Source organism: Lepidochelys kempii, chromosome 9, assembly GCF_965140285.1.
Source record: "Lepidochelys kempii isolate rLepKem1 chromosome 9, rLepKem1.hap1, whole genome shotgun sequence".
Taxonomy (NCBI): domain Eukaryota; kingdom Metazoa; phylum Chordata; order Testudines; family Cheloniidae; genus Lepidochelys; species Lepidochelys kempii.
Genome location: NC_136388.1, coordinates 84,667,452 through 84,679,702, shown reverse-complemented (window position 1 = coordinate 84,679,702; position 12,251 = coordinate 84,667,452). Strand labels below are relative to the sequence as shown.

Sequence of the window (12,251 nt, the reverse complement as noted above, 5' to 3'; positions counted from 1 at the left end):
AGAGTGTAAACTCCACAGGGCAGGAACCATGTGTTCTGATTTATTAGCAGAGCACCATGCACATCAGCAGTAGTATGGGCCTGATTCAAATTCCACTGAAGTCAGTGAGGGCTTGATAGAATGAGCCTGCTCTTTAGGATCAATGTTCTTGTTTTAAAATGTTCTTGGGCTTTCCAAGGTAGGTCATGTTTTATTAATCAATGGCCCTACTGCATTACACGAGTACTTAGGCCTGGACTACACTGGGGGTGGGGTTTCGAACTAAGATACGCAACTTCAGCTACGCTATTTTCGTAGCTGAAGTCGAAGTATCTTAGTTCAAGTTCCCCGCCCGTCCTCACGGCAGCGAGTTGACCGTGGTGGCTCCCCCGTTGACTCTGCTTACTCCTCCTGCTGAGGTGGAGTACAGGTGTCGATTCGGGGATCGGTTTATCGCATCTAGATGAGATGCGATAAATCGATCCCCGATAGATTGATCAGTACCCGCCGATCCTGGTAGTAAGCTGGGAGCTCTCACTACTAACTATAGGATTCATCTGAAGTCTGACTGGTCACTGTATTCAGGTAGAAGTAGTTTGCAGATGTGAGGATACAGTGGCAAACTCTTCTTGAAGCAGTACACTCCATCTTGAAAAATAAGTTTTTGCTGAAATCTTCTTTGGTTTTAGTAAGAAGTCTGTAATCCATTTCATCTTGATAATGTTTAAGATGAGCCCTTAATAAATCCTGAGATTTATTCATATAATTAACTTCATCTGTTACAAAGATCCTCTTTGTTCATACTAATAAAAGTGAGGGCTTTGTCTGCCGCTACTGATTCCACTTTTCAATTTAAAAAGGGGGCTGTTATGGTAATCTTTGATATGTCTGCTAGCAGCCTTGCTTTCCTATTCTAATGGGCTTCTAATTAATTCAACACTAAGATTAAGATATTCTATAAGGACTTTCCCTGAGACTTATGCCCAGCTATAATACTGACCTTACCTAAAAGGACAGGCTACTCAGTCTGGAAATGCAACACTTAGGTGGATCAGTTTCAAACGTGTGTGTGTGTGTGTTTCCTCTGGTTATATACTGTAATTCTCACTGCTTTCACTTCTTCATTTTGTGCCTTTGGCTATAAATTTAATTCTTCATCTCTCTCTCTCTCCAAAGAAGGTTCCCTATAACACTGGATTCTATTTTTAAAAATAAACCAAAACTCTCTCACAAGAAACTCAATGCTAGGCTTGCAGTTCTCTTCTCTACCCACTTTTCTCAAAGCAATAGACCATAGTTTATGAACAGTAGCACAGAGTATTCTGTCTCATCAGGACAGCCTAGAGCTTGTTTCTTTCTTTGTGTGTGTTTTTTTTTTTTTTTTGCTGCCCTGAACAACTTGAAACATATCCATCCCTTCCGTTCCCTCAACCATGTACAATAAAACCATCACTGTTGCCACAAACACCACCCAGATCTGCTTTATATTAGAGACAGCAGTCCAATTCCCTGTTACTATGTTTCTTCCAATTTTCTCATCTTTTGTAGGGTCTATCTCAGGGACTTCTTTCCTAAACCCTTCTTTTGTGAAGAGAAACTGACCTACTAAGCTGCTTAATACACTATTTTAAACTCTCCTATGTAGTATTTATCTTACAATACATATAAATGTGGAGCTGGAGGGGACCCTAAGAGGTCACCAAGTCTATTCCCCTGTGCTGGGGCAGGACCAAGGTGTTTGTCCAACCTGTTCTTAACAGCCTCTAATTATGGGGATTCCACAACTTGTCTTGGAAGCCTATTCCAGAATGTAACTGCCCATGTAATTAGAAAGCTTTTTTCTAAAATCTAACCTAAATCTCCCTTGCTGCAGATTTAAGCCCACTATTTCTTATCCTACTGTCAGTGGACATGAAGAATAACTGATCACCTTCATAACCATCCTTAACATACCTGAAGACTGGGAGAAGTAGGACAGTCTGCTTTTAAACAGAGGAGGATAACTAGTTTTAAAAAAAACCCAAAAACTACTTAATAGAGTTAGAAAACCTCTCAAACAACCACTTTTTAAGAATTGTAAGAATAAATGAAAGCGTCCCTTTGGCTTCACAAACACAGAAATGTTAATCTTAGCATTTCAAGGAACAGGAGACTGATTGGATACTATCCCCTATCCTTTTTGTGCTGCTAAATGATGCAGTGCACCCAGTATTTCCAAAAGCATTCCATAAGTGGTAATGTAAGGACACCAAGAAAATAGCACTAAAACATTCTCTCTTCTCAAAGAATATTCATTGCAATAAAAACATATTTGCCTTTTGTTAAAGATAGAATTTGTTTTAACTGAAAATCAACTGCAATGTTGTTTAATGTATGAAATTTTAAAGGTTTCACATTGAAATTGTAGCAATAATTTCACACTGCACTGCCACTTCACAATTCAATAATTTTCATAACTCTACAAAGAAGGTCCTGATTTTCCAGACTTTATATTATAACCAAGAATAAATACTGCCCTAGAAATTAAGTGTTTACATCTGAGACCTGTTCTAATATTATAACCTGTAAAAATCTTAATGGCACAGAAGTTCAAGTTTCTATAACTTTGTAACCCTCTGGATGACAAAGCATCTTGGTTTTGAAGAAGAATTCTCTATCTGAGGACAGGTACAACACTCTACCACAATGATTAAATTTGTAAAAAGACAGATGGCTACTTGACATGTCCTTAAATATTTAAATTTAAACTAATGTTGCTTTTAGAATTATTGTTTTACAAAAAGAAAAGGCGTACTTGTGGCACCTTAGAGACTAACAAATTTATTAGAGTATAAGCTTTTGTAAGCTACAGCTCACTTCATCGGATCTGATGCTCAAATAAATTTGTTAGTCTCTAAGGTGCCACAAGTACTCCTTTTCTCTTTGCGAATACAGACTAACACGGTTGCTACTCTGAAACCTGTTTTACAAAAGTCACTCTTTGAAATACCAGATTTTTATAAACAGCTAGTAACAGTACTTACATATTTTTCTAAATGCTAGGTATGCCAAGTCTCTAGATCAGTGGTGGGAACAGTGAACCACGGGCACCGGGAGCTGCAGGCAGCAGTGCAAATGTAAACAAATGGTCTGGCAGCCTGCCAGTGGATTAACCTGACAGGCCAGCTTGTGGCCTGCCTGTTACCCACCACTGCTCTGCATCTTAACACAATTTTCCTGTTCTATAACACAAGTTAAAAATATTAAAGACCAGATACTAAGGGGATATACAGAAAACACCCACATCATTAATAAACTTTGCTCTTCCTCCCATGGCTTCCTTATGTAGAAGTCTGTCAATTACTAGATACAAAATATCACCTAAATTCCTCCTTTTTTGACCTTGCCTTAGCTCAAATCCATATTCATACCTCAGTGCTCAATAATACTCAGCACCTTATAAGTTCAGGCCCTCTGGTATTGCCCTCTTTTATGGATTTACTTAAGTCCCATGCTAGCCAGACTACTCCCTATAATTATAGGATGCAGGCTTTTTCTGCCCGACTGATTTCTTATCCACCTCAAAATTCAATTCAAAATCCCTCCTGGTTTTCTAATTTACAGATTTACACATTTCTGTCTATATAACGATTCAGCATTTCTATACCCCTTAACCAATTCATCACCTACACCCCCATAGAGATAGCATCTTTATTTACTGATGGGAAAGTTCAGATAGAGATGGCTGGGGCAGGAGTTTCTGCCTTCCAGTATCATGCTGAGATCACTGGACAAGACTGATCCGGTAATGTTAATATCCACCTATTTCCCCACCACCTCATTCCACAACTCCAACCCTAAGAGAGAGGTTTTTGGGAAATCTTGGTGGGAGGGAGAGGGCAAGGAAGGGAAAAAAGTATATTCCATTCACTACTGTTACCTCATCCTATCTAGAGCTCTAGATCCTACAGCCACACATTGTGCTGGTGGCTTCCTGGCTCCATGTGTCCTTCCTACCATTACATCTACAACATGTATTCAAGAAGGTGTGAGTGACAAAGGAAAACCAGTCTGGTGCTGCTATTTCACCTGATATGCAGTTTTATTTATAGAGCAACAGGAAAAAGTGTGTTAATAAACAAAAAAACCAACTACATACCTTATTTTGTTTTTTAGGTCTGACATGGCATCTGTATCTTTAAATTCTCTTGCAATTTGCACTGTTCCATAACCCCCACCTGCAAAGGCAAGGCCAACTGTATTTGAGGAATGATTTCTGACAAATGGAAATACAATACACATAGGTTGCTAGATAACATAAGAGAAGCCTTGTACAAAATTCTCATATTTGTTCCCTCATTTTTTGTTCACAGTTGACTTAACCAATAAGCTTTTATAGTGGGTTTTTCAACCAATAGTTGCCAAGTGGTTGAGGCAAATAACTTCCCTCCTATTTTAATGGGGTGGGGGGAGACTGAGGGTAAATAACTTGTCCAGGGTAGCACTGAAGTCTATGGCAGAGCTGACTGGAGGTCCTAGAATAACTACAATGAAAATGGTCTTATTTACAAGTCCTTATCTATACTAGTTTGCCTTTGTAGTTTATTTTGAAAATTGAATGTACCTGATGCTGACAATTATGAAGATGGAGGGCCTTAACTGTTGCATTGGAATACAGAACTGGCACACACATGCTATAATAAGACAGACCAAGTTTTTTCACAGCACAATATGTCTTAAGTAGTGACATTATTATTTTTAAGTTGAGGTTGGCAGCAAGAATTGGTTCAGATCATCATACACAGTGGGTGGAATCTTTGAGAAAAGTTTTATCACATGAGACAGTTGTCTAGATATGTTCACTTAAAGTCCTACCAAGTTTGACAGCATCCCCTTAATCCCACAATTCTACTTTAGTACTAATCTTTCCTATGGCAGCAAAATTATACAAACACATTTTATAAGTACACTACACAGCTACAGGCCAGATAGAATTAGCTCTTGCCAGTTCTTAAGATCAAATTTGCAAAACAAGGGTTCTATTTGTGTGCATATAACTTTGCATCCATAATGATTTGCAGTGCCAATGCACACACAAAATTCAGCATGTGTATAATGGTATAAGAGAAGACAGAGTCAATTCTGTTTGAGAACACAGTGATAGTACAGAAAAGTTTCCCTTCAGGGTTGTGAGCACTTTAAATATATGCAAATTGGGGGGGGGGCAGTTGAAGCCCCTTTTGAAAATTTGGCCTTTAATGGTGCAGCAGGTGAAGTAGTGGGCTGCTACATGTACTATGACCCTTTGCTTTGGAGGCACTTGCACTAGAAGCTGGTCCTTCTCATGATAGTTGTGCTGTTTTTGATGAACTGATTCGACAACAACTACAATTATGAGCATGAGAAAACAACCCCATCCACGCCAGCATTTAATACAGGAAACAGCTCTAGTAACCCCATTGCAGAAGTGCTGTGTGGTTTGTTTGGTTTTTTTGGGTGGTTGTTTGAAAACAGCACGAAGGAATCCGTCCGTCCTACCTTTTTTTCACTCTCTTTCCTGCTCCGGTGTCTGGGATTAAAACAAAACACATGGGCATTTTAAAGATGTCTGAGCTGGGGCATAAAGGAGGTAGTGGCAGAAGCAAGAGGGAGCAGGTTGGGCGCGTGGCATTGGAACAGTTTTTATAGTGGGGGTGCTGAAAATCATTGAACCAAATGGTAAATCCTGTATATGAGGAAATCATTTTAAGTTCCATCACCCATGGGTTGTGGTGAGTGAAGAGGAGGCAAGAATGGGAAGCAGAAGGAGGAGACTGATGGCACAAGGAGGTGAGTGGAGGAGGGCGGAAGGAGGGTGCAGGGGTGGGTGAGGGGAGGAGAAAATGGAATGAGGGGAGGAGGAAAGGGGCAAAGGAGGGCGCAGGGGGTGAGTGAAGGAAGGTGCAGAGGATGAAAGGGGGAGGAGGATGCAGAGGTGAAGGAGGGCGCACAGGGTGAGTGGAGGAGGAAGGATGGCACAAGGAGGGGAGGAGGAGAAAGGAGGGCACAGTGGGTGAGGGGAAAAGGGGTGGAGGAGGGCACAGGGGGTGAAGGAAGGTGTAGAGGGTGAAAGGGAGAGGAGGAAGCAGAGATGAAGGCAGGCACTGCAGGGGGGGAGGGGAGAAGGCAGCAGGAATGAAGGAGGGCAGGGGGAGAAGGGAGCAGGAGGAAGGAGAGGGGTGGGGAGAGAAGGCAGCAGGGGTGAAGGAGGTTGCAGGGGGTGAGGGGAGGAGGAAGGAGGGCGGAGGGCGCAGGAGAGAAGGTGGTGAGGGGAGGAGGAAGGTGCAGAGGGTGAAAGGGGGAGGTAAAGGTGGGCAAGGGGGGTGAGTGGAGGAGGAAGAGGGCGGCAGGGGTGGGTGGAGAAGGGGGAAGAGGCAGCAGGGGTGAACGGGGTTGCAGGGGGTGAGGGGAGGAGGAAGGAGGGCGCAGGGGAAAGGTGGTGAGGGGAGGAGGAAGGTGCAGAGGGTGAAAGGGGGAGGTAAAGGTGGGCAAGGGGGGTGAGTGGAGGAGGAAGAGGGCGGCAGGGGTGGGTGGAGAAGGGGGAAGAGGCAGCAGGGGTGAACGGGGTTGCAGGGGGTGAGGGGAGGAGGAAGGAGGGCGCAGGGGAAAGGTGGTGAGGGGAGGAGGAAGGTGCAGAGGGTGAAAGGGGGAGGTAAAGGTGGGCAAGGGGGGTGAGTGGAGGAGGAAGAGGGCGGCAGGGGTGGGTGGAGAAGGGGGAAGAGGCAGCAGGGGTGAACGGGGTTGCAGGGGGTGAGGGGAGGAGGAAGAGGGCGGCAGGGGTGGGTGGAGAAGGGGGAAGAGGCAGCAGGGGTGAACGGGGTTGCAGGGGGTGAGGGGAGGAGGAAGGAGGGCGTAGGGGAAAGGTGGTGAGGGGAGGAGGAAGGTGCAGAGGGTGAAAGGGGGAGGTAAAGGCGGGCAAGGGGGGGTGAGTGGACGAGGAAGGAGGGCGCAGGAAGAGAAGGGGGAAGAGGCAGTAGGGCTCAGTGGATGAGGAAGGAGGGCGGCAGGGGCGGGTGGAGAAGGCCACAGCAAGAGGGCGGAGGAAGCGGGGAGCGGGCGGCCCGGCGCAGCCAATCGGGGCCGGTTCATCCCTGTCTCGGTGTGAGTCAGGCGCGGCGCTGGGGTGATGTTGCTGCGCCGGGCAGGGACTGGGAGAGCCGCCCGCGCCACAAGCGGGACGCGGCAAGGGCGGGCGCCCCCTGCTGCCTGGGCAGCTGCTGCCGCCGCCTGCTGCCGCCGCTGGCCCCGTAGCCGGGGGCGCTCGGCCTGCCCGCTCCCGGCGCGCTGAGGGATCCGACCCCTCGGCGCGCGGGGCCCGGGGCGGCGGCAGGGGGCGCGCGGGGCGGACACCAACGGGAGGAAGGGGGCGGGGCCCGGGGGCGGGGCTGCCGGTTCCCCTCCCGCGCTGAGTGGTTCCCTCTCTCCGCAGACGCGCCGCCGAGGGAGCAGGGCTCGGGGCTGCCCGGCTGGGTGCGGCTGGCTCCTGCCGGGGGTCCCCGCTTTTCATGCTCCGCCAGCCAGCCCGCATCCTGGCTGGGGTCCCGCCCTGGTCCGACTTGCTCCGGCACAGCGAGGGCGAGCAGGAGAGGCGGCACCGCGCCATGGCCCGCTACAGCCTCAGCAACCTCCTGGACTGGCTCTACGGCGGGGTGGACCCCAGCTTCGCGGGCAACGGGGGGCCCGAGTGCGCCGCCTTCCTCACCCCGCAGCAGCGCCTGCTGGAGAGCCTGGTCTTCCTCACCGTGGGCGTCCTGGAGATCCTGGTGTCCCTGCGGAAGATCAGGCGGCAGCTGCCCTCCAGGGAGGAGGGAAACCATCCGGCCCAGCAACCCCAGGCCAAGCAGGAGAGCCTGGGCAAGAACCTGCTGTTGGTGGCCCTCTGTCTCACCTTCGGCCTGGAGGTGGGGTTCAAGTTCGCCACCAGGACGGTCATCTATCTGCTGAACCCCTGCCACGTGGTCACGATGTTGCAGGTAAGAGTTATGTGTCACCTCTGTCCGCGCTGGGAAGTTGGAATCGACCCCCCCTGCTCTCAGCTCACTCACCTCATGCGTGGAGAGACGCTAGCAAGAGGTGCCTTGCCAAAAGCCACCTGTTAGGATGTGAATGGGGTGTGGGGTGTCATGTGGGAGGCTGATAGGATGCTGCTGCAGCCAAATCCCATGTTTAAAAATCTCTCACTATGTCATTAGAAACATCTTGAATATATTAGGTATTAATTGAAAGCTTTTGAAATAATCTGAAGAACTTTTTGCCCTTGTATTGTCTTTGGCCCTGATGGAGCAAAGATTTAACCTGCCTGCTTAACAGTATACGCTCAGGACAGTTGTGTCGACTTCAATGGGGTTCTTTATTCCCATACTTAACTTTACATATTGCAAGTTATTGTAGGAGCAGAGCCCTTGTTTGCATCTTGTATTTGTTCGTGCTGTGAAAATGAAAAGAAAGTAGTCAATTTCATTTCCTGGCTCTGATACACCAGTCCAGGGCTCTAGTGTTAGGGTTGCAAACACAGCAGGGGAGTGTGTGTGTGTACTATTTTCACTGGATTTCTTTTCAATATTATGCAGATATTTCCCTTGGTTTTAGGCTTTAGATATGTATGTTCATCAATTTTTTTCACCACCCAGTACAAGATAAAATGATACAAATATCAGGAATTCAAGATCTCTAATGTTTAATAAGCTGTTATATCCGGGGAGGGCAAACTACAGCCCACAGGCTGGATCTGGCCTGTCGGGGATTTCAATCTGGCCAGTGGGATTGCCAGCCCTGTGGTGCAGCGGGGTTTAGGCAGACTCCCTGCCTGACCTGGCCCCACGCTGTTCCCAGAAGCCGTCATCATTGTATCCCTGCATCCCCTGGGTGGGGGTGGGGATGGGGGGGCGCAGAGGGCTCTGTGCGCTGCCCTCACCTGCAGACAACTGCCCTCTGCAGCTCCCATTGGCCAGGAACGGCCAACTGCAGCCAATGGGAGCTTTGGGGGTGTACTCGTAGGTGAGGGTAGCGTGCAGCGGAGCCACCTGCCCTGCCCCACCCTACCCCTAGGAGCCACTGCCGGACATGCTGGCCACTTCTGAGAGTGGTGCGGGGCCAGGGCAGACAGGGACCCTGCCTTAGCTCCGCTGTGTGTTGCTGTCATTCCGGAGCTGCTCGAGGTAAGTGCTGCTTGGACGGAGCCTGCACCCCGAATCCCTCCTGTACCCCACACCCCTGCCTTGTGCCCCCTCCTGCACCCCAGCCCTTTGCCCTGAGCCCCCTTCCTGCACACCACACCCCCTCCTACACACCAAGCCACAGCCCTACATTCATGGCCCTGTATACAATTGCCCCACCCAGATGTGCAGGTTAACAAATCCAGGCTCTGACAGATCAAGCAAATTCCAGATAACACCAAGGGGACTCAAGCATCTGTTCTTATTACAGTAATTGCTAGGGCAGAGAGTCAGTCTTTTAAGGAGTGGGACTGAACTGTTTCCAGCGTTGTCGACTAATACCAGTACTTTGAACTGCACCCAAAAACTAATTGATAGCCGGTGAAGATCCCATAACACTGATATAGTGTGTGAGCTGTGTGTCACACCATTTAATAACTTTTGCACTAGCTTCCCATAAAATGGTAATGATTCTTGGTGGAAGAGAGTAACATAGTGGCATAATCCATCAGTCAACAGTGTTAATGTAATGAAAAGTGGAAATTCTGCAAGGGACTTCATAAATATTTAAGCAATGAAATAATATAGCCATACTCCTCTGTGCATTGAGTATGTTGCAAAGTAAAATCTTTTACTGGAGGAAAGCTTTCTCCTAGAAGCTGTGGAGAGACTATCTAATATCATTAAAAGAAAAGGAGTACTTGTGGCACCTTAGAGACTAACCAATTTATTTGAGCATAAGCTTTTATGAGCTACAGCTCACTTCATCGGATGCATACTGTGGAAACTGCAGAAGACATTATATATACTGTGGAAACTGCAGATACAAACGTTGGGGGGTGGGGGGGGAGGAGGGTAGGAAAAAACAAGGGGAAATAGGCTACCTTGCATAATGACTTAGCTACTCCCAGTCTCTATTTAAGCCTAAATTAATAGTATCCAATTTGCAAATGAATTCCAATTCAGCAGTTTTTCGCTGGAGTCTGGATTTGAAGTTTTTTTGTTTTAAGATAGCGACCTTCAGGTCTGTAATTGCGTGACCAGAGAGATTGAAGTGGCGGATGTGCAGGTGAACGAGCCTCTCATAGTGTGGCATTTGTGCTGGAAATGGCCCACCTTGATTTTCATACACATTGTAAGGAGAGTGGTCACTTTGAATGGGCTATTACCAGCAGGAGAGTGAGTTTGTGTGTGTGGTTTTTGGAAAAAGGGGGGGGGGTGAGAAAACCTGGATTTGTGCTGGAAATGGCCCACCTTGATGATCATAGACATTGTAAGAAGAGTGATCACTTTAGATAAGCTATTACCAGCAGGAGAGTGGGGTGGGGGGAGGTATTGTTTCATGGTCTCTGTGTATATAATGTCTTCTGCAGTTTCCACAGTATGCATCCGATGAAGTGAGCTGTAGCTCACGAAAGCTTATGCTCAAATAAATTGGTTAGTCTCTAAGGTGCCACAAGTACTCCTTTTCTTTTTGCGAATACAGACTAACACGGCTGTTACTCTGAAACCTATCTAATATCATTATGTCTTGAAGTATCTATTTCGTGCCCTTGAAGGGAATGGCATTTTGCAATAATACGGTATTTCTATATGTATTTAGAAAAGCTTGGCACCTAACAGCTCCTTAATTTATGTGTAACGTTTAGCCAATGCCTTTTTTATTAATGGTCTTTTTTTTCCCATAATGAAAACAAAACATCCAACAGCTTTTTTACTCAGTCAGGTGCAAGTTCTTTTTAAAGCAATTTTTTCCAAACCTTGGTTTCTGACCAATTATCAGGCCTTTTGTAAGTGATGAATAAGATTATGCTGGGTCACCCACAGTTGGAGTTTAAATGGGACTCCTTTAATTTCAGCCTTTCACATTTGAAGGGCACAGGATTCCCATCTCAATATATGAAAACTCACAGAAGGAAAAAATCAGGTATAATTAATATTTATCTGGTGCCCAAAGTGCTTGAGGTACTTCACAGAATGTAGGAATGATTTAGGTCTCTGCCCTTTAATTTGTGTGTGCTTTTGAAGTAGACTGTATTTAGAGGTGCCTTTATTTAGATGAAAGCCTTTCTTGGTCCATGTTTTTGTAATAATCTTTTATGCTTTTAGAGAGATCTAATAGATTCTTATAGAGAATAGTAAGTATTACTGCATCCCTGAGATATTTTTAGTCCAGACCTCCCAGATGGCTGACAGAATGACAACAATGAGCTCGGAACAAAAATTGGCTGGTGTATTTTATTTTCAACTGGTCATTTTCCTCTTTGTTTCCCAGCTTGCTTAACCTTTCCTTCCCATATATTCCTTTCTAGTCTCTCTTGGTCTCTTCTTTCTTGTTCTTGTTCCCAAGTTTCTGGCTCTGTAATTGGTACAATCACTTTTCCAGGTGATGATCAGGAAATGAAGATTTTTCTATTGTCTAATTCTACAGTGAAAGTAAAAGGAAGTCTTCCTGGTTCCTCATAACTCCTGTTTACTGGAGTCTTCTCCTCACTTGCTAGTTCAAGTCTTTTGGGGGTTACCTCGACCACAGCTTCAACCCCTTCAAGATGGCTGTCTTGCACTACAACACATCTTGCATTATACCCACTGCTAATGAACTGGTTAATGCAGAGATTATTTCTACGTAATCTCAATTTGTTCCCAGTACCGTCCCTAAAAACATATGAAGTGAGCTGTAGCTCACAAAAGCTTATGCTCAAATAAATTTGTTAGTTGCTAAGGTGCCACAAGTACTCCTTTTCTTTTTGCGAATACAGACTAACACGGCTGCTACTCTGAGTACCTTCCCTGCTATTTGCCCTCCTGCCCCCGACTCCACCTTGGGGTTAAGAAGGAACTCTTTTGTTGCCCTCCTACAGGTAAACCAGACTGCTTTTTTGAGTTACAGTGAACTGAAACTCGAGGCTAGCCGAGAGGTGGTTATGTTCCTGGGAGGCTACAGTAGCTGAAGTCCCATAAGAGCTTACCTTCGACTTCAGTCCTGTTGATCTCTTAACTGTCACAGTGCTGAAGCTGACCCGCAGAACTCCTCTGCAGACGCCCATCTTTGAGATTGACACTCTATGGAGTACTAACCCTTTCTTGATTTTTCCTAAG

At 46.2% G+C, this 12,251-nt stretch overlaps 2 protein-coding genes across 4 annotated transcripts in view; one reads left to right on the top strand and one right to left on the bottom strand.

Moving 5' to 3' along the window:
* Nucleotides 1-7,292, bottom strand: part of LOC140916826 (uncharacterized) — a 60,469-nt gene extending 53,177 nt beyond the window's left edge. Inside the window, exons 1-2 of the mRNA XM_078854253.1 lie at nt 5,497-7,292; nt 4,118-4,196 (exon numbers count right to left, since the gene is read on the bottom strand). The gene's annotated coding sequence lies outside the window, so the exon portion shown is untranslated. The remainder of the gene's footprint in view (nt 1-4,117; nt 4,197-5,496) is intronic.
* Nucleotides 7,293-7,385: 93 nt separating this feature from the next.
* TMEM164 (transmembrane protein 164) overlaps nt 7,386-12,251 on the top strand; it is an 85,017-nt gene continuing 80,151 nt past the window's right edge. For 2 of the 3 annotated variants that reach the window (XM_073361207.2, XM_073361206.2), the window contains exon 1: nt 7,386-7,970. In XM_073361207.2, the coding sequence (XP_073217308.1) occupies nt 7,503-7,970 (468 nt within the window). In that variant the 5' untranslated portion in view covers nt 7,386-7,502. The remainder of the gene's footprint in view (nt 7,971-12,251) is intronic. The other variant, XM_073361209.2, reaches the window with a different exon arrangement.